Source organism: Gallus gallus, chromosome 23, assembly GCF_016699485.2.
Source record: "Gallus gallus isolate bGalGal1 chromosome 23, bGalGal1.mat.broiler.GRCg7b, whole genome shotgun sequence".
Lineage (NCBI taxonomy): Eukaryota > Metazoa > Chordata > Aves > Galliformes > Phasianidae > Gallus > Gallus gallus.
In genome coordinates, this window is record NC_052554.1 from 4,745,577 (window position 1) to 4,772,427 (window position 26,851).

Consider the following 26,851-nt stretch of genomic DNA (forward strand, 5'->3'; position numbering starts at 1 on the left):
AGATATTTTCTAGAACAATAGAAAATACAAAGAAAAAACAAGAAAATGAATGTTTATAAATGATTAAATCATAGCAGCAGTGTTGAGAAATCCAAGTGTTCAAAAGTCAGAGAAAACCTTAGAAAATGATATTAGTTTATGAATTAAAAATTTAACAGTAACAAATGTGTTTATGTGTTCTTGTTGACCTCTGGTTTCTGAGTCACGTTGCACTTCCTTTTCATTTTCAGACTTAAGCTTAGAAAGTGCATGTCTGGGGGGAGTGGATTGGTTGGTTGGCTTAATTAAACCTTTATTTTCATGTAATCACAGCTCCAAGAACTGAAGCATTCAGACTAACCTCAAATACCAGTAACATCAGACTTCACAAAGCTGTTGTGATTACCTCTTTGGGCTCCACTGCACATTTCTATTGTATTTTATAACATGAAAATTTTGTATAACTTGCTCAGAGCTTGATAACAGAAGGAGACATCTTTATTTCATTGGATGTCTCTCATTAGTCAATTATGGAGCTGGTGGAAACATTTGAGCTTTCCCTATGCAACTGAAAATGCTTTCAGGCCACTAAACAAAAAATGTTGTTAAAAATAGATCCTGGCATTAAAATGGAGTATAATAAAACCAGTTGCTAGTGAAATCTATGCTTGGTGGAAGGTTTTCTTAAGTTGATACTGTGGACAGATGAGGGGGCAGCAATAAACGTGGACCATTTAAAGCTATATTATCACTAGTATGTATGCTGCTTAGACACATCTCTGCCCTTTCTGTGAATGGGGCATTTGAAGTAGTCAGGCATGTTTTCCAGCTTGTTCAGACCTGACATTATTTTGACTCTAAATGAACTGTGTATGTATTAACATGGCTAAAAAAGACTCTGTAAAATATGTAGATAATGTGGTGATGACTAGTGCAGAGCAGACATAGATAAATGCCTTGATAAAGCAGGAAAAAGATAAGATTTTTCTGCAGAGTATTGTGTTTGAATTGCTCTTTAATTTACCCCTTCAGTGCCCGTATTATAATCTGCTGTACAATTCTGCATGAGACTATTTGTCTTTAAAACAGTGACATTTAAAAAAGAAACCACGAAGCTCCTTTCACATGCAGGCTGCAGTTCAATGAACTGGATGAATGATCTTTGCACATACCCACGGGCATGTGCAGCTGAATAGAGATCTCCCAGAAAACCAGCCAGCCCTACATATTGAGATCCAGACACTCCTTCCTCCATTCGAGCACAGGTTCTGTTCAGGGAATTGTAGGTGCTGGGAGTACTGCCACATGGTTTTGGCTGAGCACAAATGAACTGAATAATCTGGATTCCTTTTCAGTGAGCTCAGTGAGCATCCTAATAGGACAGGCTTTGTAAGGGGCGGTTGCATCTATCGTACCCACATGTGAGCCAATGGATAGACTCAAAAAACCAATGTAGACGTACAATAAGAGTGTAGGAGTCTGATGTTGGCTGAGTTGTGTCATCCTGATTTCCAAAGTAGCAGCCATTTGCTTGAGCACAGCACTGAGGCTGTGGGGCAAGGAGGACACAAGAGTGGGGACAGCAGTGTCTAGAAGACTGACAAAGCAGAACTTGGAAAGCTGAGGAAATGTGAGACTTGAAGGGAAGGAGGCCATAGAGTTGTACCATGGTACCTTGGGTCCTTCTTTGTCCGTGACATTGTGGGGGACTGAAACTGGATGTGATGAGAGGCCAACTCCACCTGCAAAGAGATGCTAGGCAGCGCTAACAGGAGCAGAAGCAACAACTTTCCTAAATTCCTAATTCTTAACCAGAGAAGACTGTCTGTAGCTCAGAAGAGACGATACTGGGGAGCAAGAATAAGAGGTTGCTGTGAGCACGAGAGCCAGGACCTGGCAGCTGTGTGCTGCGATCTGCCCACTGGTCCCCTGAACGTGGAGGTACCCACCGGCAGAGCAGCAGTGACAGCTCTGGAGGAGATGAGCTGCCAGCAATCTTTTCTGTCCAACAGATGGGTAGAACTGCCAGAAGCTCTGCTGTAGGCACCAGCAGCTTCCAAGGCAGGGCTGTAATGACCTAAGCAAAATCAGGGAATGTTTCAGAGGGAATGAAATGGTTAGCAGAGGCTCAGTGCTTGAGCAGAGCGGAGGGACAGGGCTCTAGGTTTGTCCTGCAGCACCAGGGCACATGGTGATGTCAGGGGGCTGCACAGGTCCCCAAGGCATGAGGACAAAGGCCACCAGGAGGCTTGGGATCGACAAAGATTGAGGTAAGAGAAAAGCCAAGTTTTAAAAAGCAACACATTCAGCTTGCTTAGTCACAGATACACAAACGCAGGTCGGGTGGCAGAGGCCTATTTTCATCCTGAAACTCCCCCTCACATCCCAGACTTGCTTTGCTTGGCTGTGTTTGCTGTGGAGATAACATCCCCTTCCCCCACCACCCACAGATTACTGGAGGAACAGCCGTTGCAAAAGGAAAAAAAAAAAAGCAGTTGCCTTACTCTGCCTGCAGGAGAAATGTCAGGAAGTGTGTGATGGTGGGTGGGATGAAAGGAGGAAGCTGAACTCTAAAGAGAATATTCTAGCTCTGCTTGTGCAAACAAATGCTCCTCTGTATTTTGCTTGATAAGAACGTGCAGTGGCAGAGTCTTCCTGTGTGCAGGAGGAGAATGGAGTATTCTCTTACACATCTCCGAGGGGTTTGATTTGTCCATGCTGCGTTATCCAAAGCACTCAGTGAACTGGAGGGTGAAAAAGTGTAAACAGCTCGGCGGAAATACAAGCACCATCAATAATTAATAGTGACTTTTTTTTTGTAATGGGAATGCTGCAGTATTAATTATGAAGTTGACTCCTATTTGAATGGATTTGTGGGTGTATATGAAATTTGGACCAGAATTTAAGTTCAGTGCAATCATGCTTTTATTCCAATTACAATAATTATCAATCCATTCTGCATCCTCTTTTTAAGTCTACATAATACAGACCTTTGTTTTCGCAGACCAAATATGTCAGTTCTCAAGTGCACTAAGTGAATCTGGTTGTAAATAGGAAGGGAATGGTTTTCAGTCACTGTCACAGTGACTCATTTCAAAACAGTGAAATGCACAATGTGCAAAAGTGCACCTGGAGCACAGACAGTGCTAAACACATGGATTTCTAAAGTCACAGTCAACAGTGATGAAGTAGCTTAATTGCATATGTCATGAAATATTTAAATAGATGGTGACCAGCATGTGCAAATCTGGTATCTAGACTTTTACAGCTATTTATGTATTATAAACAGCTGATACTACTCTGTGCCAGTGACTCAATCTTTTTTACTCTGTAGAGTACGCCATCCAAAACTCACTATTTCTTGCAGTGCATTTTGAAGCTTATTTTTTGTACTGGGTGATTTGTTGTGGAAGTCTATGGCAGAAGTACAAAAATCAGACAAAGAGGACTGGGGTCCTTATATCCTCCTAGGCATCGGTGCACTCATTCCATGGCAGATCACAGGAAGTTACTACAGAGAGCAAACAAAAAATACCTGTTTGTTGCAGGAAGTATTCTTACATGGTCATTAACTGCTTTCCAACTACATCCAGATCTTATTGGTAAGGTTTTACAGTGACAGTCCAGTTCATAGAAGCTGCAGTTTATACCACATTCCTAACACAGTCTTGCGTCAAGGCACAAGAGAGGAAATACCTTTTTTTTTTCTTTGTGTGTATTTAGTTTTGCTTTTTCATCTGCTCTTCTCTCCCTTCCAACAGTTGCAACTCCTACCCCATATCAGCTTTCTTCCTGTAGCGTTGCCCTGTGCTGGTTTGATCAGCAGCTGGAGAGTTGGTGTCGGCAACTGCCTTGTCATCTCTGAGCGGGCAGAGCAATAAAGGGTGAGATGAGGAAGAACTCAATGAGACATTGTTTCAGGCTGCAACAGGCTCTGGTAGGCCCTGTGGTGTGGTGAGATGGAGAGGGTATTATTTGCTTTAATAAGATGCCAAAGCTAATATTTTTTTAAATAGTGAAGTGTTGGACTTTTGCAAAATCTCGGTGTACTCAAGGTCAGAAATTTTGCCTGGGAGAGGCACCAGGTTGTCAGATAATCAGCTCTCTGTGAAGCCTACTCTACTGTTCTGGGGTTATAACAATATTAATTCTATCTTTGTCTTCTGAGAGTTCCTGAAAATTTACATGAGTAATCTATGGAGAGCCCACTTTCTATATGTTTCCAATCCTTCCTCTTTTGGGCTTTGTAATTTTCAGAAGGCAATGGCAGTTGGATGGAATACCACGTGGATTTACCACTTTTCAGCCCCACTGGTACTGTGGCAAGCATTAAGCACAACTGCAACTTAGAACTGCTGGAATTTTGGCAGAGCTATTGTGTGTATTTTTTGTTAAGCCCGTGTCTTTGTCCATGGGAATGAAGAACGGGATTATCTTTAACAGTTACCTTCCATTCTAGTCACATATTTATTGCCTTCAATTATCTTCACAGAAGAAAGGAGAGCTGTTAACTGTATGGCAATGGGATAAATTTTAGTTATGCATATCTTTTGTCTCTCCACAGCTCAAAGAAATATATAGCTTGATTGCTTTGTCATACAGCTCTGCCGATTGCTTCCTGCAAGCCAGTAAGCATCCTTAACTCCAATTGACTTCATTGGAAATTGTGGGCTCCTGGAGCCTCTTGGAAGACTTACTTGGCACACTCCTCTGTGCCTTCAGCAGACATACACAGTATGCGCAAGCATCACTCCATCCACTGGCAGAACACAGCTACTGCTGAGTAAGGAGAAAACAGACAGCCAAGGCGTGGGAGAGCCTGGTCATGTGAGTGCTTGAGACACCAGATTCCTCTTCCCATCTTGCTGTGGATTTGGACAAGCCACAGAACTTCTATTTTTAAGTTATGGCATTAAGTTAAAAATGTTAAAAGTAACGAGGGGATCACAGGCAGTGGCAATGGGAACTGCATGGTTATGAATGATAAGTAGGTGTACGCTTCTTCAGTTATAATAGCAGTGTAGAACGTTTCCTGCCTGGGGTTAATGATTCCATGGGTTCTTTTTCAGGCCAAATGCTTGTCTCACCCATCCGGTCTCACCAAGCAAACACTCCCTCACAAACACTGGAACACACAGAGGTGTTGAGGAGTGATCTGATAAGCAGTGCAAAGTAATGGTGAACAGACCAGAGATACTCCTATGACCTCCCACACCAGCTGTGTTGTCCATCGTGGGAGGAAAGATGGAGAGAAGAGTGAAAGGTAAGAGATGAGAAGAAAGGGAAAGGAAGTTTCCTATCACACTTTCTCATGGTGCTCTGACTGTCTGTTTCACAGAAGACCAGATTTATGCATCTGATACTGGTTCAGATTTTGATAGAGGTCTCAGAAGTTTTGCTACTTAAGATATTTCAGGAATTTAAATTAATTCAGAAAGTTAAAAAGGGGAAATCCTGATCTTTGCAGGTGGAGAGAACAGTCTAACAGAACTGTGAGCTTTTGGTGTTTATTTTGTTCAGACAGAAGATTTCCCTGCAGATACTGTATTACTTTTCCTGTAGACTATTGAACCTGATTCAGCTTTCATTTATTTGATGATAAATCAAGATTCTATCCAAAGAAATCATGGTGTTACTGTGCAAAGACAATCAACTCCTCCTTCCCTGCAGTCATTCTCTGCATTTGCTTTACTATCACTGTCTCTCTTATCTGGCCCTGCGTTACTTACAGTCATCTGGCTTTAAAAATGGCCTACAGGCATATCTGTCATAGTGTACAGGAAAAACCTTTTGGAAAGGAGATATAATCAGTACTCAAGCGAGGAGAGAAAACAGTAGAGGAGGGAGGGATAGGAGAACTCTCATTGAGTGCCACAGGAAGGCTGCTGAGAGTTCTGCTGTGCAGCTGAGGAGCCGTTGCAGCTATTTGCCACTGCTTTCATCGTTTCTCAGCTTTATGTACCAGATGTTGCTGTAGGCATTTTACTTCCTCTTTTATTCTTTAAAGGTGACGCTGCTATTCATGAAAATGTTGAGTGCTGGAATAATGAAACCATTCTGCAGAAATCCCTGCTGTTCCAGACAGGTTGATCAGAAAGCACCACAGACTCAAGTAGCAGAGCCTGCAGCAGGGTAAGGCCACCAGCCTGCACTTTCTGTAAAGTAAAATCAAATCAGCACCCTGTCTTCTCTTGCCTTTTGCTTCCTGGTTATTTCTTTTAATTGCTGAGCATCTGTGGCACTACTTGAATTTGTGCAGACAGCCTTTCTTATCTGAAGATTACCCTGAGCTTGTTGGCTACTGAGGCATTAATGACTTCAGACTTTGGTGTCTGCCTGCTTTCTGCAAATGTCCTCCCAAGCCTGCTGCAGGTGTTTTTCTGGCTTCAGCTGTGGACCACTTAGGCTGTCCCAGGTTTCCAGTCTCAGACACAATGTTTATTTAGAGTGGGGGAGGTATCAAGCTTTCCTCCTCAGTGTTTTTGTATTAGAGCAGCAAGCTTCCCAGTGTGCATATTTACAAAACCAGGGGATTGCTAGCAGAGGTCATTTTTATTTCAAGTCCTTATAGCTACATTCACGTGTCTTTGATTTCAAGCCCAGGATAAATAATCCTATTGCAGTTACAGTGTTACAAAAACATATACTCATATCTTGGCCTCTACTAAACACATGGACGTTCAAAGCTATGTTGGGTATTTCAGATAAGTTGTCCAGATTTATTCAGGTCTGGGACCACAGTTATACTCTCTTTCTTTCAAAAGATGATTGATTAATAGCTCCCTAAAATATAGTTCACTTGTACTTAGGATGCAACAAAGCAGAAAACATCTCTTTTATACTCAATCATTTTTGAAGCTTTCAGAAATAATCAAGGATTGCAAGGAGGCCATGCCAGCTGTTTGTAAGAGCCATGCCAAATTTCTTCTTCCAGCACTTTAACCTCTGAGACACCTCGTGGTGGAAGCGCTCACTGCTCGCTGCAGGGCTTCCATCCTGGGGGGAATCCATTTTAGAGCAGAACTTGGGGCCTTCGTTGTGCTGCAGATGGAAGCGGATGAAGTCAGACAGCCGGGGGAATGCCAATGTGGGGAAAAGGTGTGTCTCTGGCAAACTTTGTGTTTCAAACCTTTATAGCCAAAGGGAAATCCATTTTGTTAGGCAATGAAGTCTGCCTTTGACTGTGCAGTGCCTCACAAATATTTATGGGATTGATGGTAGTTTATTGCTGCAATTTAACAGTTACAGTTTCTGCCCAAGTAAAGAGAACACATGGCTTTCCCTTGGGCTTCGCTTACTGTTTGTTTCTCTTGACCTGAAACCAAACATGTAACATCAGTGTGAGCCTCAATGGGTTAAAGCCCTCATTAAAAGTATCACTTTGTTCTAAGGTTAACCTGCTGAATGCATCTCCAGTGCACCACACTGAAAGCATCCCTGCTGTATGGATGGGAGCTGTTTGGGCTGTTTTCTGACTCAGAACATGGAATGCTCTGCCCATAACACTGAGTTTCACAGCTTCTTGATCTACCTGAAGTACGTCATGTTATGCTTTGGAGAACTGACATCCACTTTCTTAGCAGCAGAGGGGACAGCAGAGGGCTGTGCCCCGCGTTTACCCGGTGTTTGCAGCCTGCAGATGATTTGCGTCAGTTGGAAGGAAGTCTTTGTGCCCCTTGGCTGCCGGGCTTCTCACAACACCTCGGCTCGAAGCACTGACGGCCCACACCTCCCACGCTGGCGTTGTGTTACCACTGCCGTGCTTGAACGAACACATGGGAAGCTTTTTTATCAAATCCGCTTTCAGAACAAAAGTTAAAACCGCGCCGGGGAGCCCCAACGGAGCCGCCCCGTCGGTGGGGCCGGGCAGAACCGAACCGAACCGAGCGGAACGGAACCGAGCCGAGCCACAGCACTATCCCGCTCGCGGGACGCCAGGAGCCGCTCTGTGGGGCGGGCGGGTTCGCGCCCGACTGACTCCCCCGGCAGCCAATCGAAAGCTGAACTTCCGTCGTAACTGACCTCCCGCCGGTCAAACTGCCCAATCAGCACACAGGAGGTTAACGGATCATCCTGTCCCGAAGTCGGCGGTCAAATGAGCCAATCGGCAGAGGGCAGGCTCGTTACCAATAGGATCAAAGAGTTTACGAAACGGGGAAAGGCGATTGGTCGCTTCACCTATCGGTCTTCGCCGCCGCAGCAGGTGGATGGTTAGTGGGGAGGAGGGGGCGGTTTCCGGGGGCGGGGAAGGTATATTACGGACGGACAAAGGCGGCAGCGAGGCCCTTTAGCTCGCCGCCATTTTGAGCAGCGGGCTCTGAGGAGCAGCAGCGGCAGCCGGCGCACCTCTCTTTCTCCGCCTTCCCCACCACCACCATGTCGCGGGATCGGTTCCGTAGCCGTGGAGGCGGCGGAGGGGGCTTCCATCGGCGCGGCGGCGGCGGTGGCCGCGGCGGCCCCAACCACGATTTCCGTTCTCCGCCGCCCGGCATGGGCATGGGCCAGAACCGCGGGCCTATGGGGGGCGGCCCGCAGGGCCCCGGCGGCCCTCCAGGAGGAGGCCCGAAGTCCGAACCGCCGAAGCCTCCAGCGTCGACCTCCGCTCCGCCGTCCTCGTCCTCTTCATCCTCCGCCACCACAGCAGGCCCCGCCGGCAGCCAGTCCGGCCCCGGGGCGCCTCCTCCGTCCGCCCTGCCCGCGGGGCAGCCGCCGCAGCAGCAGGCCCAGGGCTCCGCGCCCTCCTCCGCTCCCTCCGGCCCCGGGGGGCAGCAGCAGCCGCAGCCCAAGCCGAGCCCCAGCCCCACCCCGGCCGGCGGCCCTAAGAAAGGACAAGGACAGTCTCCCGGCGGCGGGCCCAAGGGGCCGGGCGGGCCGCAGCAGGGGCCGGGCGGGCCTCACAAAGGCGGGCCGGGCCACCGCGGCGGGCCGGGCGGGGAGTCGCGGGGCCGCGGGCAGCAGCACCAGGGACAGCAGAGCCTCTCTTCGCAGCAGGGCCCGGCCGGCGGCGACAAGCTTTCGGACGAGGTGAGTCACGGCCCCCTCCCCCTTTCCCAGCCACAAGATGGCGGCGGCTGCGGCCGGGCACGGCGCTCCGCGCGCTCCCGCCGCCATCTTGAGGGGAGGAGCGCGGGGCGGGGGTCCGGGCTGCGCGAGGGGGTGCGGCCGCCTCGGCGGGGAGCGCGGGGCGCGGTGTGGCGGCGGCCCGGGGGACAGTGGCGGCAGGGCTCGGAGCCAACCGCGGCTTTGTGGTGAGGAGCTCCGCACGCGGTGATGGCTCCATCTGCTCTGCTTCTTCGTAGGGCTTTAAGGCAAACCTCTCACTGTTGAGGAGGCCCGGGGAGAAGACTTACACTCAGCGGTGCCGTTTGTTTGTTGGGAATTTGCCTGCCGATATAACGGATGAAGACTTTAAAAGATTGTTTGCCAAATACGGGGAGCCGGGAGAGGTTTTTATCAACAAAGGAAAAGGCTTTGGATTCATTAAGTTGGTAGGCATTTGTACTATCTGCCCGTCTCCTAAAAACGTCTCTCAAATAGTGGTTGATAACCCGATTTCCTAAAACTGGGTCTTAACCTTCCCCCAGGAGTCCAGAGCTCTGGCAGAAATCGCAAAGGCAGAACTGGACGACACCCCCATGCGGGGCCGACAGCTCCGTGTTCGGTTTGCCACGCACGCTGCCGCGCTGTCAGTGCGTAACCTTTCGCCTTACGTGTCCAACGAGTTACTGGAGGAGGCTTTCTCCCAGTTTGGTCCGGTGGAGAGAGCTGTTGTGATTGTAGATGATCGAGGTAGATCAACAGGAAAAGGCATTGTTGAATTTGCATCAAAGCCAGCTGCCAGAAAAGCGTTTGAACGGTGTACTGAGGGAGTGTTCTTGTTGACAACGTAAGTATTGTGCTTCTCAGGATTTGTAGTTCTAAGTGGAGTGAAACTGTCAGTTCCTTCTGCTATATCAGAATGGGGATTGATACAGAAACGTAAAGCGTGTGTGTATTTTGTATTTAGCACTCCTAGGCCAGTTATTGTGGAACCTTTGGAGCAACTGGATGATGAAGATGGTCTTCCAGAAAAGCTTGCTCAGAAGAACCCGATGTATCAAAAGTAGGCACTCTCTTTTTGTTATAATGAGTATGGAGATAACAGTATGATTACTGACTCTGTAAGAGTTAGGGTGGTTTTCCAGAACCTGGCTTTGACTATCAAATGGTGCATAAATATCAACCTGATAACAGATTTTGGGGCTAAACATAGAAATGTACCTGCACAGCTCTGCAATCAGCTGTCAGCTGTTACAGCTTGTGCTGTTGCTGAGAATTCTCATTGTGAGACTTATGTTGGTGTCCCATTGGGAAATAAATGCGTTAGAATTATTACTTTGAGAAACAAAGTAAAATCTCAGGTTGCTTCGTGATTACCAAATGCATGGACTTGCCTTACAATGAGACCACTGTGCATGAGAGATGTGGTGGTAGATGAGTTTTAGGTTAGGGCCTGTACATGGAAGCCTATTTGTTGTAGAACTGTGCTTTTCAGGCTGCAAAAGGGAGCAGATGTAGGCGGCCTTGTGGGTGTTACATGTGTTTGAAATTACTTGTTTTAATCAAAGACTTCAAGCATCCTAGTGACCATGTTCCTGTCAAGAGTGCGGACTAGTATGGTGTTTTTCATGAGATCTTAAAAGTACTTAGAATTGATAATATATGGAAAAGTCCTTAAGCTTTTCTAATTTTTCCATTAATTACTGAATCTCTAACTTCAGCTGCTTTGTCAGTATAAGCTGTCAGCTCTCAGATGTTTTGGAGACTAGCTTAAAGTACATATTATTCTGCTTTAACATAGTACTCTGGGTAAGTCAGCTCTGGAAACTGTGCTCAGGGGCTTTCAGCGGCTGTCTGTATTAGGGCAAAGAGCTTGTCTTATTTTTGGATTTTGCATCTGGCATTTGCCTGCAGTGGAGTGTTCTAATGAGGAAGTTGCATAATAAACATGCAGTAGAACTGGAAGCAGAAAGATTTGCTTTGATGTGATAGTGCAGGAGACTCTGTGTTTGCTTTTGGTGTAGCTCTTAAATGCTGCTGTTTAAATGCATAAAATGCTGTACGGTTTTCAATCTGTCAAAGCAAGCTGTAATCACACTGTTGAGGTAGTGCTTCCTGGTTTCCTGTGTTTCCTAGTACTTGGCTGTTGTGCCAGTGATGTTTTTGCTGACCTTCATTTCTGAGTCCTGTGCAGCCTGGTTGAGCATCTTCCTTTCTGCAGGGAAAGAGAAACTCCTCCCCGTTTTGCTCAGCCTGGCAGTTTTGAGTTTGAGTATTCCCAGAGATGGAAATCTTTAGATGAAATGGAAAAACAACAGAGAGAACAAGTGGCAAAAAACATGAAAGATGCCAAGGACAAACTTGAGAGTGAGATGGAAGATGCTTATCATGAGCATCAGGCAAACCTTTTGCGTCAAGGTAATCGGCTCTGAATTTGTCTCCAGGTGTTTGGTTTTGCTCTGAATGATGGCTTCAATGCATAACTTGTTAATGGCTTGAATAAGCACGCTTTCTCAGTCTTATCTAAAAGTATGATTAAGAACAGAGATGTGTGGTGTCTGCAATAGTATAATTGAGGTTAATATAATTCAAATCTGAATTTAAATTTGAGTTTGTGGAGCTCCTGCTGACAGATCTGGTTTCTGCAGACCTTATGAGGCGTCAGGAGGAACTGAGACGTATGGAAGAACTCCATAATCAAGAAATGCAGAAACGCAAGGAAATTCAGCTCAGGTTGGTCTGGCTTCTACAGGATTTTTCAATTGTACATTTTTTTTAATGGTTGATTTATGAAAACATTCTTCACGAAACTATTGTTGCTTCAGTTTGTGGATGAGAAATTGAACAGCAGTTGAAGTTTTTTTTTCCTTGGTTGTGTTTTTTCTGAAGCGTAATCATTAACTGTGAAATTGCTCATGCATAGGGTTGATGTCTGGTGTATGTTACTGCTGTGGTTTAATAATCTGCTTTGGGTTGATCAGGCAGGAGGAGGAGCGTCGCAGACGGGAGGAGGAAATGATGATCCGTCAGCGAGAAATGGAAGAACAGATGAGAAGGCAGAGGGAAGAGAATTATAGTAGAATGGGTTATATGGATCCCGTAAGTGAAACCACTCTGTTTTCTGGAATTGTTTACCATGTTCAGAGGTTTCCAGAATTCTTGCATGTTGTTGAGATTGTGTTTTGCTTCCTTTAGGTTAGAGGTGGTATCTTTGTGTAATTGAGATGGTAGTGGTTGGCTGTGCACATGCTTTGTCTCCTGAGAGGTACGGGTCTCAGTAATAGCTCTGTGCTAAAAGTTGTTTCTTCTATGCAGAGGGAGAGAGACATGAGAATGGGTGGTGCCACCACAATGAACATGGGAGGTAAAGAATTTTTAATGATTACTTTATGTGGCTACCTTAGAAATTGTCAGAATATGATTATATATTTCTCTTTCTTAGATCCTTATGCTTCTGCAGCCCAGAAATTTCCACCTCTTGGGGGTGGAGGCGGCATAGGTTATGAAGCTAATCCAGGAGTTGGCCAAGCAGCCATGAGTGGTTCTATGATGGGAAGTGACATGGTAATGTATCCTGTGATGGCTTTAGTTTAGCACAAGAGAAAAGTTGCAGTTGGAAATGAAGTTCTGTGTTCGGTTGTGTAAATTTCACTGTTAACTGCTGACTTTCTTGTCAGGTGTTTAACATGGAAGAGTAGTTTGGCATTATGTAGTACTAGTTTAGTTAACCATTGCGGTAGTTTACGCAGTTGGAAGTTGTTTGTAACTGAATTCAAATGTGCTGTTAAGCATATTTGCAATTAACTCTGACCTTATTGGACGTGAGAAATTCTGCATCACAGTTAGGCTTGGAAGGATTTTTATAAATTCTAGAGATTACGATGATTTTCAGAATTAAAATAACAGTAGTAGCTGTTGAGTAACGTGACATTCTGTATGGGCAAGTGAGATCATTGTTCTCCTTTCCACAGTTGAACGTTGCATTTATTTTGGCCCTTCCAAGCCTTGTTAGAATTGATGCATGCTGTTAGAGATATGCTGTTAATTCAGAAATCTGCGAACGTCTCTTTAAGCAGCAGATTAACTTAAATGATGGGGAACAGCATATCACTTACTCTATATGCTGATGTTTGCTATAGAAAAGCAGAAATGCTATTTTTTGTTTTTTTTTCCTCAAGTCTTAGGCATGTTCCAGTGGTCTGACTGTAGCCATTTTGTGGTTCCTGATCCACAGGGGAATGAAATGATAGCCTGTTCTTGTTGCTTTCTCTTTGTTGGGGATGACTGTAGGTAGAGTTTATTAAAGCTGCTGCATATCTCGTGCTCCGAGGTATGATTCCAAGCTGTACTATTTTTGGCACACTATATGTGTGAATGGGCTTTGAGCGTGCTTGGTGTTATCACACTGAAGCAATGCTGATACAGGTTAAAGAAATGCTTACTGGGTATAATGGAAAGCTGTTGGTTTAGGTGGTGATACTAGCGTGCTTTCACCCTCCTTGTAAGGGGTGTACTGTGTTGCACAAGCTGAACTAAGTGATTTTTTGGGTGGGTTTAGGCCTCTGGCTTAACTCTGTGAGCTACCATAATAGCTTATCAAATATCTTCTGTTTTTATGGGAACTGTGTCTTTGAAACCATAACTTTGCAGAGCCGCAACGATTCAGTAGACAGTGCTGGTGGCCTTAATGTGTCTATAGTCTACTGATATATTTAGGCAGTTCTTGAGCTTCCAGCAAATAGCTAGGCAGTCTGTGGTAAATGCTGTGAACATTTTTCTCCTCTGGAAATTCGTGGTACAGGTGCATGCTGAACGAGTGTAATACTTGAAAACGTGTGACAGTAAGATGGCCTTGAGTTTCTTAGAATGGGGGATCTCTGCCACACAGTGCTGTCACAGTTATTGGGCTGACATCTTTATGAGGAAGAGGAGGTAGACTTAAGCTGCCATGAACTAGGCAGGAAAAAAAATTGGTAGCATTTGACATGCCTTACTTGGGAGGATTGAAACTGACTTTCTGAATTGGGGTCTGAGTTTTCAGTTGCAGGTACCTTTTGTAACAAACAGCCCACCATTGTTCTGTTACTTGGTAGCAGAAAACGTGCTTGAAATGAAAGTTGATAGCTTTTTGTTAAAAATTTGGCAGTTCTGTACATTGAATGCTGATCACAACTACTGTTACAGGAGCTGAATGAAGTACATGCAATGAGAAGTACTAGCAAAAATATCTGAAGTCTCTGCTTTATTGCAGGGTGACTTAGCTTTTACATCTTGGTGTGAAACCTTTCAACACTGAAGTTGTGAATTTTTCCAAGAGCTTGTGATGAAGGTGGGGTGGGAAGGGATACATTGACTGGATGCACACAGCCCTTTGTGCATAGTTCTAACCTGAAACGGAATAAGTTGTGGTTCTCTGAACACACATTGCATATACAGCAGCAGTTTCGGAGTATGTGGGATTGAATAAAAGCAAGTCTTTTGGTGGAGCAATTGCGTTGGTTAGGTAAATCACTGGTCATGAGCTTTTTCACATTTTTTTTTCTTCTTGTAATCCAGTAGTGCTCACTATCAGTTTTGATTACTGCCTAAGGCCTCTACAGTTTAGTCAGCAGACCGTAGTCTTAACCCCATCTTGAAAAGCACATGGTCTCTATTGCAGCACATGCCATTAACTGGTGAGTAGGCATTCTGTTTACAGTGACATTTCATGAATGTCAGCTCGTACTTCAGTGAACTGAAGAAGCTCTCTCTGGCTAGGCTTGTTTGGAAATGACAGTGATGTAATCTAAGCTTTTATCACACTAAAGGTGAGAAGTTTGCAAGCTATTTGCATTAACTTGGTTGAAAATTGCTAGAGCTCATTGTGAAAAGTTGTTAATTCACATCTGCACTAATGCTTACATTTCTAGCACTGCAGGGAGGATCTGTTCTTTGTAACAGATGTATGAGAATGCATCAAGTGGGAACATACCTCAAGGCATGTATTACAATAAACTAATTTTTAAATTACCCTTTTTTCCTTTCTATGTTCCCGGTACCTGTGGATCGGCTCAATGGTGATTGTATCGACGAACCTTGACTACGGAACCTTCTAAAAATATATACTTAACACACATGGACATCAACTACATATAATGAACTGTTAATTCTGTTCCAATAGCGTCCTGAACGCTTTGGGCAGGGAGGTGCGGGGCCTGTGGGTGGCCAGGGTCCTAGAGGAATGGGGCCTGGAACACCAACAGGATATGGTAGAGGGAGAGAAGAATACGAAGGCCCAAACAAAAAGCCCCGATTTTAGATGTGACCTGTAGTTTCATTCCAGTTTGTTTTGTCTGTCTTGTTTAGACACCAACTTTTTAATTCTTGCATTTTAGTAAGAAAGCTACGTTTTTATGGATGTTAGAAACTTACTGACCTAATATTTGTAAGTGGTCTGTTTGGGCAAGTACAACTTAATTATGTAATGCAGTGTTTCAAAACAAGTTTAGCTGTTTTTTGATGTATAACGTCCCTAACTTGATGGCAGTGTACATTGTGCCACTGAATTCCCAAAGTGTACCAACTTTTTTTTACTGTGCTTCAAATAAATAGAAAACTAAATGTAGTAACTTTTCTTGCCATTCATGGTTAAATTAAGAGGCTAAATATAAATACCACACCTTCAGCAGTAAACTGAGAGTCTTGCCATAGAGATCCAACTAGACCCAGGGTGTGGAACTGTAGTGAAGAGCTGAGATCTCTTCCCATACTGCCTCTAGCTTAAGACTGGGACAAATAGCTTAACTGCCCAGTAGGCGCAGATTTTTGAACGTTGTGCTGCAATAAGTAAATAAAAGTCTTGCAGATGCTGTCAGATAATGGTAATGAAAGCTCCGCTGCAAGTAATGCAGTATGTAAAGCATTTCTTATCTTAGCTATGGATGATGGGTGGTGGGATGGCTGCACTTACCACCTTGGCAGTTACTGCTTGATACCTTCTAAAGACTTTAAGCAGAAGACTAGCAATGGTTATTTTAAAATAAATCCATAGAAAGACTTCTATTGACTGACTTCCTAACTTACGGGTTATTAATGAGATATTTATATGCTCTTAAGCTGTTTGAGATTACAGGATCTGGCCTTGCTCCGTATTGTATACCTGCCTGAAACTGCTTGGCAAAAAAAAAAACCAGAAGTGCTGCTCAAGTGATTAGGGGAGAACCTGCTAATTCATACTTGTAACTTGCTTATGTCCTCGTGCTAATTGAGTGGACTAATTTGCATAGTTCAGAATTCAATTGTATTATGGGGGCTGCAGGAACTAGTCCTGAATCTTGTAGCTGCTGGATAAATCATAAAATCCTGTATGTAAAATACAGAGAAATGAGCATTCTTGCACGATGGTTATTGTTATTATTGATGTGTAGAGGTAATGCATCAAAAGCAGTATCTAAATCTGGAGTTAATACTGCACCATACAAATAAATTCCCTTTAAGGCTTTTTTGTAGATCTGATGAATTCGTTAGCTTGCTGTTAATTTCATTAACTCCTCTGAGGAGAATTTCAAAGCATTCTGGACTCAAGGTAGTTGCTTTGCTTATTATTACACTGTACCAGATAAGCTGGGAACATGACTTCCCAGTGTAAAATGCCTTGGTGTTAACGCGGGATATATTAACCTGCTTGGCACAAAGTAGGTAGACTTAGTTGGCTGTACCTTCATGCACTTCCCCAACTATTGAGCGTTCTGTAAGTGGTTCCAATCTTAACAGTGATCTTTCCACTCCACTTGTGCTAAGCATTGGCTAATTCTAAATTCTGTGCTAAATTTTCTGTGGTTAAAACTTCAGTGTCAGATTTGCAGTATCTTAGAGTGCAGATGATAGCTCGTGAAGTACTCACTGTAAGTGCTGATACTACTTAAATGAAAAAAGTAGCATGTTGTGAAATACTGATAACAGGTAACACTGTCTGGAACATTCAGTGCACTGAATAGTGACTCAGCTGGTTTGGTGAATGCTTTTTATCTTCCCAGAAAAGTTTGGAGATTGATAACATGCTAAGACAATGAATTGTTACTCAGGAAACTCTGAATTGGCAGTTCCTGCACTGCAGACCAGGTATTTGGGAGTACTTGTGTTGGATATTGAGCTTAAAAACAGCAGTCCCACTGCAATTTGCTTTAAGTAGTACTAAATAATGCCTGTGTTTTCTGCAGGGTGTTCGTGGGACACCCACAAAAACGGAAGGTGGCTGAGATGGGGAATTCTGAACGTAAACATTAAATTAATTTTTTCAGTTTATTTTTCAGATGACATGTCATTCTTTATTAAAGAGATGCTGGTGCATATCCTAAAGTATGTTCTTTTGTAGTTCTGTAACTGAAGAGTGAAGGATGCTGATGTCCTTGTACCTTACAGAGGTTGTCTTTTGGTACCCTGTTTTGTACGTAAGCTACTGTTGCTAGTATAGATGAGTTGCAAAAACAATGACTATAGTAAATATATAGAGAGGATTTGGCAGTTTTCAAAACATCTGAAAGCTTGGCTAAATCTGGCTTGGTTGTAGCTGCATAAGCAGAATTTCTAAAATGAGTTCTGCTTTGAGTTGCACGTATTCAACAGGCATTACAATTAAATAGCCAACTTCATTTCAAGACTTTTTAAAGATAGTGTCTTAAAAGCTGGCAAACACGTCAATGCTAAAATGTGTTAAAGTTATTAAATGTGGGAGGTGAGAAGGTCATGTTCCTTTGATCTGTTCCTATGAGGTTTTGGACTTTTTTCAGAAAATCAGATTGATATAACTGAATCTTCAAAACAATTAAGAAAAGTGCTTGGCTGGTCAGACCTGTTCCTGGATGGTCTGGCTTGCATAACCTATTTTTGTACTGGACTTGGAGGACATTGGCTGTTGCAATTTAGCTTTGTTTTAACAAAATTTGAGCCCTTTTTGACCCTTGATATCTAAAAACTGCAGCATGTAGAAACTGGTATCTTCATATCTTCACACTTTCTCAAATGAATATAGAATAATCCTGTCTTCTGGTGTAGACACGTTACACTAATCATGTATACAGCTGACGAGAACCTGAAACTGCTTTTGAGATTTTGTGGTATTTTTGTGGTAGAAAAATTCTTGGCTTCTCCTTGGCAACCATTTATTGTGGCAGCAAGCTTTTGCTGGAGTTTCTGAGACTGCAATTTACACTTAAAACTAGTGGCCTGCTACATAACTGCACTTAGCCAGCATTTCTGCAGTTCATAACTGTGAGGAACGTAGTACCACAAATGGCAATGGACATTAGGACCCGGATGTAGTATTCCTGCTTGCTCCAAGATTCTCATTGCCGACTGCATACAGGTAGGTAACAAGCAATATAATATAACTTGGTGACTTTCTATGTAATCTTATACTGTGGGTATTCTGACATCACACTTCTGACTGTGGAATTACAGTGCAGCACTCTTCATACCTGTATGTTAAACTTGCATCAAAGCTGCGTGGTTTTCGGTTTTAAGCTTTTGCCTTGCTCAAAGCCAATAAGCAACTTACTGTGATTCTTAGCAAGTGTTTTCAGACCCGATTCCTTTGTACATACGACTCGGCTTGTGTGAATTTTTCTCAGTTACGGTGTAACGAAGATGTTCTTGGAGGAGCTCTGTGGGGAAGAGGGAATGTGATCTTACACTCGGTTAACTAGTCAACCAAGTGCTCTCAGTGCCTAGAAAAGGATCGTTCAAACTTTCTGTAGTGACAAAGTGGCCCATTTGCAATGCATCCCTTGATATTGAGTCTTGGCTCGGTAGGAAATGTGTTAGTAATCACTGCTGTAGCCCTGTGTAAACTGGTAGCCAAAGCTCACTAACGTGATCAGCTTTAGGATGGATTGGGAATGCTTCTCAGGACATACATATGACTGCTTGAATTAATATCCCTGTAAGAAGTTCAGTAGAGCTTATTGGACATCTCAGTTGTCTTTAAGTAATCCTTGATTGGCAAGCAAAGTACATTCCTCTGCCTCTGACAGTGGTGAGATTCTATATTTCTGCCTCTTAGACATCTTGGTAGCGTAATGCTCAACTTCATTTTTCATCTGTCTTGAGGATGTGATTCTAAACTCTTCGTTAATAGAAATGCTGAATGTAGTGTTTCAGGATTAACGTGCTTATGTTTCCAGACATCCAGACATGCTGATCTCCAGCTCTTTTGCATTAGTTCTTGAACCTGAATTTCAAGGTCCTTTGTTCCAGCACAGGGCCTGGCTCGTCTGATCGGCTTTTGCAGAGATGCTGTGATGTGTTTTCCCACTTGATCTGCAGAGTTCTGCTTTGCATACTTGTTTCTGGTATTTTGGACCAATCTGTGTTACGTTCAAGAAAAAGACTCTTGCTGTTCAACAGGCAATCTGCTGGACAGCCTTGCCCTGCTGTAGTTAGGTTTACAGTGTTCCACTGAAAGGAGCTAGCTGCACCTTAAATCTTAAGATTGCAATAATAGGTCTTTGTTTAGAGCATAGTGAGTGTAGCTCAAATCTATCTAACCAAACAGGGACACTGTTTGTCACAAAGTCAGTTTGACTTTTTGGTGATGGCTTACTCTAAACCTGTGACTGGAATTCAGCAGCAAAACTGCTGACAGTGTGCACACTGTCATGTAGTACAACTGAACTATTAATCTTTAAACCAATGCTCAGATCTAAGTAGTATTTCCAATGTGCTCTGGACACTTGACTTTACCTGCAGAAATGTCGTGGAGGGGTTATTGGCACATCTGCTTTATTCTACATACTTAAACTTAGTAGGATTTTGACACTCTTGGAGCAAGCAATCTGTGACTGAACCATAGGTCTCATACCAGCTCTGACTGCCTGCAGTAATGAAACTCGGTGTGGTAGATAACTTCCAGCTCTGACTGCCTGCCGTAATGAAACTTGGTGTGATAGATAACTGAACAGCCAGTCTGTAACAAGCGCGTACCAAGAAATGGCATTAAAGTGCTTGCATTGTGTTTCATCTTGGTTTTATATCTTGGTGTGAAATACACTTTTTCTCAAAAAGCCTATCTGAAGCTCAGAAGTGTGGTGTCAGAATACATATGCGTACCTGTTAGGCCCTCAGATCCAGATTCTGGTGCTGTCAGGAGAGCACAGCATAGCGTGTATGGGGGCTTTACTGTAACATTAAGCATACAAAGTGTTGATTTGCTTGCAGTTCTCCCCATAGCTAAACACTGAGGCCTGTGAGTAGTTTTAGGACTTCAGCAGTAATGGGGTTGCATGTCTCTGTTAATCATTGCCAGCTGCAGTGACATGACCAGGAAGGCCAGTGTTCTGTTCCATCCTGTTAAATAAGGCTAAGCATGTTAGAAAGGATGCATAAAAAGTATCGCTGCTCTGGGTAATTACTTGGCTTCTTCCACTACTAGCAAGTTTGGAATCGGCTAATTAGCTTCAGATTTTTCTCTCCATACCAGCTAGTGGGGCTCTTAAATAGCTACTTTCTGGAAAAGGAAAAAAGGGAGGATTGGCCTTCTCCCACTTCTGTCATTGCTGCTAGATAATGATTGACATGTTAGGACTTGGCTGTGCAATCCCGCAGTGGTCTGTGAATACCCCATCTCTATAAATGTTGCTTCTGAACACCAGTACTGAAGAGCTAACTGGGAGGGCTGGGAGGAGTGTGGCTATATAAGTGAATCTGGAGTGTTAAAAGGATGCACAAAGATATAGTATCCCTTATGCATGGTGTTTGTTGCTATGGCACAGAAAACAAAATATGCATACTATATTTCTGCTCCCGAGGGCCATGATAAAACCCAGGTGGTGGGTTTGAGACTAAACTTGAACTTTTCCCTACCTGGTCAAATCCCATTGTGACCGTTGTGATTTGCCTCCCAACTTGAGGTGTGCACAGAACGTTGTACTTCTACATCCCTAGTTGCTAACCACTGAAGTTTGCCCTCAATTAAGCTGTAAGTAAAAGGGTGGGTCGTCAGAAGGGAAGAAGCTGTTGCTTAGAATAAAAGCAGTAGACTTACAGTGCTAATCTCTAGTGTCTTCCTTTGGCTTTTGAAGCACTTCTAGGACCATTGAACTGGGGACTGCTAGGAATAAGGGGCACTGCACTCCTTCATGAAGCAGAAGAAAGAGGGCATTGTGCAGGAGACAAACTAGGGTGAAATAGAAGAAGTAGCTTGATTGAAATTGTTAATGCCTTCACATAAGGGATAGTATACCTCTGGCTGCAATCAAACCTCATTGTACTCAGACTGGTGATTTACGGTTTGTGCTCTGACAAGGTGCAGTTCTTCAGTCAACTACATGCATATTCCTTCACTTCTTTACAAGTGCTTAGGCTAGCCTATTTCTGCCCCTTATTCTTCCACTTAATATTTTGGAATAGTTTGTAAATTCCCCTTCATAACTAATCAGTCCACATATCTTAAATCTTTGCTTTTTAAGTTAGTTTTGAAATGGTTAGAAGTTTCTGTATGTTATTCTAATAACTTCACTTGTTATCCTTTAGGTGAAGATGCGAGCTGAGTGAAACTGGCGTGCTCATCCATGAGAAGTAAGCACAATCTTGTCTTGTTTTGAATGGGTGAAATAATAAAAGTCCCTGGACACTCAGTTCAGTCACTGAGTAACTCGTAGTGAAGGTGTGAAACGTGGGACTTGGTATGCTGCTTCTCAGACTGTGAGGTTAAACACTCAAACCCAACCTGGGTTTCACATCTTGGGAGCAGTGGTTAAAAACACCTTTCTAGATGTAGGCTGCTATGACAGATTGGAAAGCCACTGTTGATAAAGCTTGTGATTATTTTTCTAGTTCAGGAGCTGAGCATGAGCACATCCAGCGTGATGTCCCATGATATGTGAATGGACCAAGGTACCAAGTGAACAAGTAAGTAGATAATGTCCTTTTGGCTGCTGATCTATTAAAGCAGCACATCACCCTGTGATGTGTTGGGTAGTTCCTGCCTAAAACTTGCCTTTGATTAATCTCATTTTTATATAAAAATTGTATTTCTTTTGTAGAGCCAAAATATAACTATTGTTTTAGGCTTTTCAGCTATGCAGCATCAAATAAAACCATCTTCTGAGCACTGCAGGTGGTCAAACAAGAAATAAACATGGCTAAGATTGAGACTCGAATGGAGGGGTTGTGAATGGGATGGAGTGATTGTCAGCGAAGGAGAGCAGTGAAGCAGATAATTAAATGTTAAAGTTGCTACAAATGCTGTGTTTTTGAAATAGTTAATGAACACTGAGCTTAACATACAAGAACACAAGCAGGTAGTGGTTTAGGGAAATAAAGTAACTCGTAGAGCTGGAATTAATGAAATTTTCCCCTCTAATTTACTATTTAAACTACAAGGGAGAGGCTGCAGATTTTTTTAAATCTTGAGTGAAGAGCAGCCTGCAAAGTTCTGTAACACACGAGTGATGGTAAGTAATGGCTTAGATGTGCTGCAGCTCACCCTGTAAGTTGTGAAGGCAATGAGATTCAATCGGTGAACTCCAATTGAATCCAGTGTGACTTGTCACTGCTGCTCTTGTTTCTTGGGTAGTAGAGCACAAAGCCACTTCAGATGTTTTAAGTTTGAAGTAGAGGGCAATGTGAATGCTGTTCCTTTTGTCTCAAGCCTAACAAGAGACCTTAAGATTCTAGAGAATATCTGTCAGGTGCATGACCTTTCTTTTGTGACACACTGATTCCCTTTCCATGTTGTTGCTTGTGATTTCTGGTGGCATTTTCCATGTTCTGGCTAACAGCATGCTTTGTACTTGCAGAAGAAGATGAAGCCCAAATGCAGTGAAGAGGAGCCAGGAACATTCTGGAGTTTTTAAAAATAAAGTATTTAAATTTTCTTAATGATTTCTGTTTTATTGTGGAGCATGTTCAGTAGGTAAGCTGTTAAACACATCCATACCACGTTATGCTCGAGTAACTGCCTCAAGTGAGGTTGTAGAAAGGGAATGCAGAATGTGCTTTGAGCATTGAGTGAGGAGGGGCTTGAGTCATTGGGCCCTGCTCTGTGACAAACACATGAAGCAACCAGGCTGAACTGAGGGCTGTAACAAATAGATCTATTTTTCTCCTGCTGTGCATATGCCATGGACTTGTTCTGGTAGTTGGCCTGCACCAGCTGTGGGGGTGGATGTGTTTCCCTGACCAATGTGCAGCCATGTGTGCTTTTGCAAGAATGACTGGCTTAATTTTTTTTTTTATGTTCTTTCCCCTGAGGCACTTGAGTTGATTCTGGAAGTTCCACCCATTCCATCCCCATCTGCAGGGTTCTGTGTACCATTGTACCTCTTAGATTTCTCAGTGTTTGCACATGCTTGATTGGTTTGTCATCATTTACTCAGTGACTGTAGTAATGAAGCCTGGATGCCAGTGTTGGAGTTCCTTGAAAACCACAGCAGTGCTTTTTTTCAGCACTTAAAGCACAAGTTTCCGTGGTTCAGATGGCTTTTCTTGAAGAGGATGGGTGTAATGCATTAAAGCCACTCTGTGCATGTGCATAATTCCACCAGGGAAGGTTGGTGCTGCGTCAGAACCTCGAGCTGCTGTTTCACTTCTTCATGCAGTCAGGTGAAGGGTTTGTTGATGTTTTTGACATCTCTGCATTACTGACAGTTGTCAGATTTCCATGAGAGGTTCTGTGGTTCCTAAACTGCATTGCAGTGACTGCTGGGAGGTGCAGCGGGGATGGTGCCGCATTACATGCTGTAATGTTTGGTGATTAGGTTCTGCTAATTCATTATGATTCATTAGTACTGTGTAACATTCAGAAAGTTAAACTATTCACCTCTTAGGGTCTAAATTAATTTTAACTGAGGGGGAGGAGGAAGCTTGAGGAAAGAACTGAAGCTATGTTACCTGCAGAGGTGACACCTCATGGTGCTTGCAGCGCTGGGGCTGAGCACCCTCTGACCTTGGGCTGGGAAGGATCAAGTGCAGCATCTGCTGTGCGGGCACCACTGCCCCTGGGGTTCCCCTCAGTGTTTATTGCTGAGCAGGGCACCATATGGTATGGGATGTCCCCTTGGTCAGCCGGGCCAGCTGTGCTGTCATCAATGTGCTGTCACTCCCTGCTGGCAGGGCAAGCGTGAGGGGTGGAGTGACCCTCACCCCTAAGAGCTGCTCTGCGGTGACTCAAATGTCACTGTTACCACCACTGTTGCTTCTACAAGGATCGTTAACTGGTCCAAGCTTCCACTGCCTTGTCTCCATGGCTGCTGTGCTCTTACACAGCCTTTTTTTCCCTTCAAATCCTGGTGTTTTCCAGTAACTTGCCCTAATTCTATTTCCCCATTGCAGCTCATAGAGTCTGCTCCCACCAAGCTGTGACATCAACATTCACAACGATCTTCACCTCCCACACCTTTTATCAGCAAACCGTGGTTTTTATATTGAAAATAGATGGATGTGCTTTGGAGAACTGCAGCAAGCCCTCATTTTTTCTCCCCATCAGCGTTAGGCCTTCTGTCACCTGAGCCGTGACTCGCACTGTGTTTTCCATCAGCACACGCTGTGCCTGCAGCTTCTTGTTCCCTGGCTGGTGAAGCTGAGGGGCTGCTTCATTAGTCTGATTAACTCATGTACTAAGCATGGCATTGAGGGGGGGTGTCTGTGGTGAGGTGTTGGGGTCTGTCCTGGATGAGGGGCTGCGTCCATTGGGAGCAGTCAGGGCTGGGATTGCTGCCTGGTCCTGGGAGGGGGATGAGATGGGATGGATGCGTGGTGTCCTGCATGGCGTGGGTGGAAAGCGTGACCTCTTCCTGCTCGATGTGAGATGCAGAATGAATGCACCTGGGGCAGCTGGTGCTGTGTGGCCTTGTGCTGCGTGGGGACAATTCCTGCCATGCAGGAGGACGTTTCATTTAAGACCCAACAAATGATGAATGACTCATAGAAGGCTCGTGAATCTAAAGATAGCGGGATCCCAGGTGGGGCTGGATGGAGGGTTTGGTGAAGGAGGGAGCCGCGTTTTGTCTGCAGCTGCTTCCCGTTAGGTCAGGGCTGCACCGGGGCACGGTGTTATTTATTGCTGTGAGTCACTGCGGCGGCGATGCGCAGCCGAGGGCTCCTGGGGGGCACCGCTGCTCCGCTTCCCAGCACAGCCCGGCCTGCCCGGGGGGCGCAGCCTTGCAGCTCCGCGAGAGGGAAGCAAACAGATGATGCAATGCTTTTTGCCCTTTTGCACAAAAACTGCAGCCAGCTCCGGCCCGTGCCGCAGCTCTGCCGACGGATCGCGTTCTCTGCAAGCAAAGGGAAATTCCTTCCTCTCTGCGCTGCTCTCCTGCAGCTCGCCCCTGTATGTCCCTGCAGAAGCGATGGGTCCCTCCTGCGCCAACGAGGCAGTGCTGCACGTGCGGGGCCTCGAGCTGCCGACCCCAGCACGCAGGGAGGGCCAGCTCTCTTTTCCCCTTTCCTTTTCCCTTTCCTGCGGGCCGACGGGGCTGCGTGCTGCCGTCAGTCGGTGCTCCAGCAGAGCGGGGAGCAGCAATGCCAGCAGCGGTTCGGCACCGGCACTGCTGCACCCTGAGCGGGCAGGGATAGGAGCAGGGATAGGAGCAGGGATAGGAGCAGGGATTGCAGCGGGCATTGGGGCTGCGCGGCTCCCCGGTGCTCCTCGGGCCCGGAGGGCGGCGGCAGACGGAAGGGCCATCCCGATCCGCTCCGCACCGCCCCGTCCCCGCCCCATCCCGGCCATGGCGGCGGCGTTCCGGGCGCTGCGGGTTCTCCTGGGGCTCTTCTTCCTTCTCGCGGGCGCCGTGAAGCTCTCGGAGCGGCTCTCGGCCGACGCGCACCGCCAGATGGTGAGGGGGTCCCGGGGGGCGCCGCGCCGCACGAGGCTCCGCGTGGGCGGCGCTGCCGGAGCCGTGCCCTGCGCTGTGCTCTCCAGCAGGAGCAGTTCGTGCGCTTCGCGGAGGTGTTTCCCCTGAGGGACTTCGGCTTCGCCCCCTCTCCCGGCCCGTACCTGACGGCCGTCGGTGCGGTGGAGGCGGCGGCCGGGCTGCTCCTCGCCTTCGGGCCGCAGCTGCTGCAGGAGATCAGCAACTTCGTGCTCAGCGTCGTCATGATCGGTGCGTGAGAGCCGGCGGGGGGGGGGGGGGGGGTTGTTGGGCCGCCCTCCGCCGCCCTTCGCCCCGTGTCAGCGTCCCGTGCCCTCCCCAGGTGCCATCTACACGCTGCTGGCGCTGCGGGAGCCGTTGGCCATGTGTGCCCCCGCCACGCTGTGCCTCGGGCTGCTGCTGCTGCTCAACGTCCGCGGGCACGCAGCCCCCACCAAGGCCAAGGCGGAGTGAGCCGGGACGGAGGGAGGACGGCAGCGCTGGCGGAAGGCTGCGGCCGTTTGGTGCCGTCGGGGTGGTTTTAGCAGTGGCACCGTTTGCTGTGAAGCAACGCGATGCTGCTGTGTGGTGTCCCGGCTGTGGGGCGGGTGGTGACCGTGGCACTGCCATCACTGCGGTGCCGGCCTGGCGCTGGGCTGGGGATGGCTCCTGGGGGGGGGGGGGGGTTTGGAATAAAGCCTCTGTGTTTTTCATGCTTTGCCTCCTCTGTTTCTGCCCCCCTCCAGGTGGGCTGCTGGAGCAGTGCCTGGGGATGATGGCAGTGGGGGGTCATGCAGGGGCAGAGCGTCTGCATGGGATGGGAGCCCTGCGGTCACCCTGCAGTGCGCCGGGCTGCTCACTGCACATCCAGGTGGGACGGCAGCTGTGCCCCCACCCCGGCCCCATTCGGCGGTGCTTCTCGAGGACCTGCTCTGCTGGGGCACATCTGCGTTCAGTGCCCCGTGGTGACAGCTGGGCAGAGCCCTGAGGTCGTGTTGGAGCCCCGC

General features: G+C 45.7%; 2 protein-coding genes across 5 annotated transcripts; both read left to right on the top strand.

The window, feature by feature from the left end:
- Positions 1-8,260: 8,260 nt before the first annotated feature.
- Positions 8,261-22,875, top strand: SFPQ (splicing factor proline and glutamine rich). Of its 4 annotated transcripts, none has more exons than XR_005841650.2 (12): positions 8,261-9,003; positions 9,279-9,467; positions 9,564-9,865; positions 9,986-10,081; positions 11,240-11,436; positions 11,667-11,751; positions 12,000-12,117; positions 12,334-12,382; positions 12,461-12,582; positions 15,179-21,570; positions 21,829-21,903; positions 22,794-22,875. XR_005841650.2 is itself a non-coding variant. In XM_046903582.1 (12 exons), the coding sequence occupies exons 1-11, from the start codon at positions 8,356-8,358 to the stop codon at positions 21,540-21,542; spliced, it is 1,848 nt and encodes a 615-aa protein (XP_046759538.1). In that variant the 5' UTR covers positions 8,261-8,355; the 3' UTR covers positions 21,543-21,570; positions 21,829-22,875. The 4 variants fall into 4 exon arrangements, 2 of the variants coding, with proteins under 2 accessions (XP_046759538.1, XP_040507707.1); XR_005841651.2 differs by having other exon boundaries at positions 21,526-21,570; XM_046903582.1 differs by having other exon boundaries at positions 15,179-15,203; positions 21,526-21,570; positions 21,829-22,875.
- Positions 22,876-25,707: 2,832 nt separating this feature from the next.
- Positions 25,708-26,555, top strand: TMEM35B (transmembrane protein 35B). The gene is made up of 3 exons (XM_040651774.2): positions 25,708-25,829; positions 25,919-26,096; positions 26,188-26,555. The coding sequence occupies exons 1-3, from the start codon at positions 25,722-25,724 to the stop codon at positions 26,316-26,318; spliced, it is 417 nt and encodes a 138-aa protein (XP_040507708.1). The 5' UTR covers positions 25,708-25,721; the 3' UTR covers positions 26,319-26,555.
- Positions 26,556-26,851: the final 296 nt, after the last annotated feature.

Excerpts from the sequence above, each read along its gene's own strand:
- TMEM35B (XM_040651774.2), top strand. The coding sequence starts at position 25,722 with ATGGCGGCGGCGTTCCGGGCGCTGCGGGTTCTCCTGGGGCTCTTCTTC. Across the intron at positions 25,830-25,918 it reads CCGACGCGCACCGCCAGATG|GAGCAGTTCGTGCGCTTCGC; the intron begins GTGAGGGGGTCC and ends GCTCTCCAGCAG. Across the intron at positions 26,097-26,187 it reads GCTCAGCGTCGTCATGATCG|GTGCCATCTACACGCTGCTG; the intron begins GTGCGTGAGAGC and ends TGCCCTCCCCAG.
- SFPQ (XM_046903582.1), top strand. The coding sequence starts at position 8,356 with ATGTCGCGGGATCGGTTCCGTAGCCGTGGAGGCGGCGGAGGGGGCTTC. Across the intron at positions 10,082-11,239 it reads AAGAACCCGATGTATCAAAA|GGAAAGAGAAACTCCTCCCC; the intron begins GTAGGCACTCTC and ends TCCTTTCTGCAG. Across the intron at positions 11,752-11,999 it reads CGCAAGGAAATTCAGCTCAG|GCAGGAGGAGGAGCGTCGCA; the intron begins GTTGGTCTGGCT and ends TGGGTTGATCAG.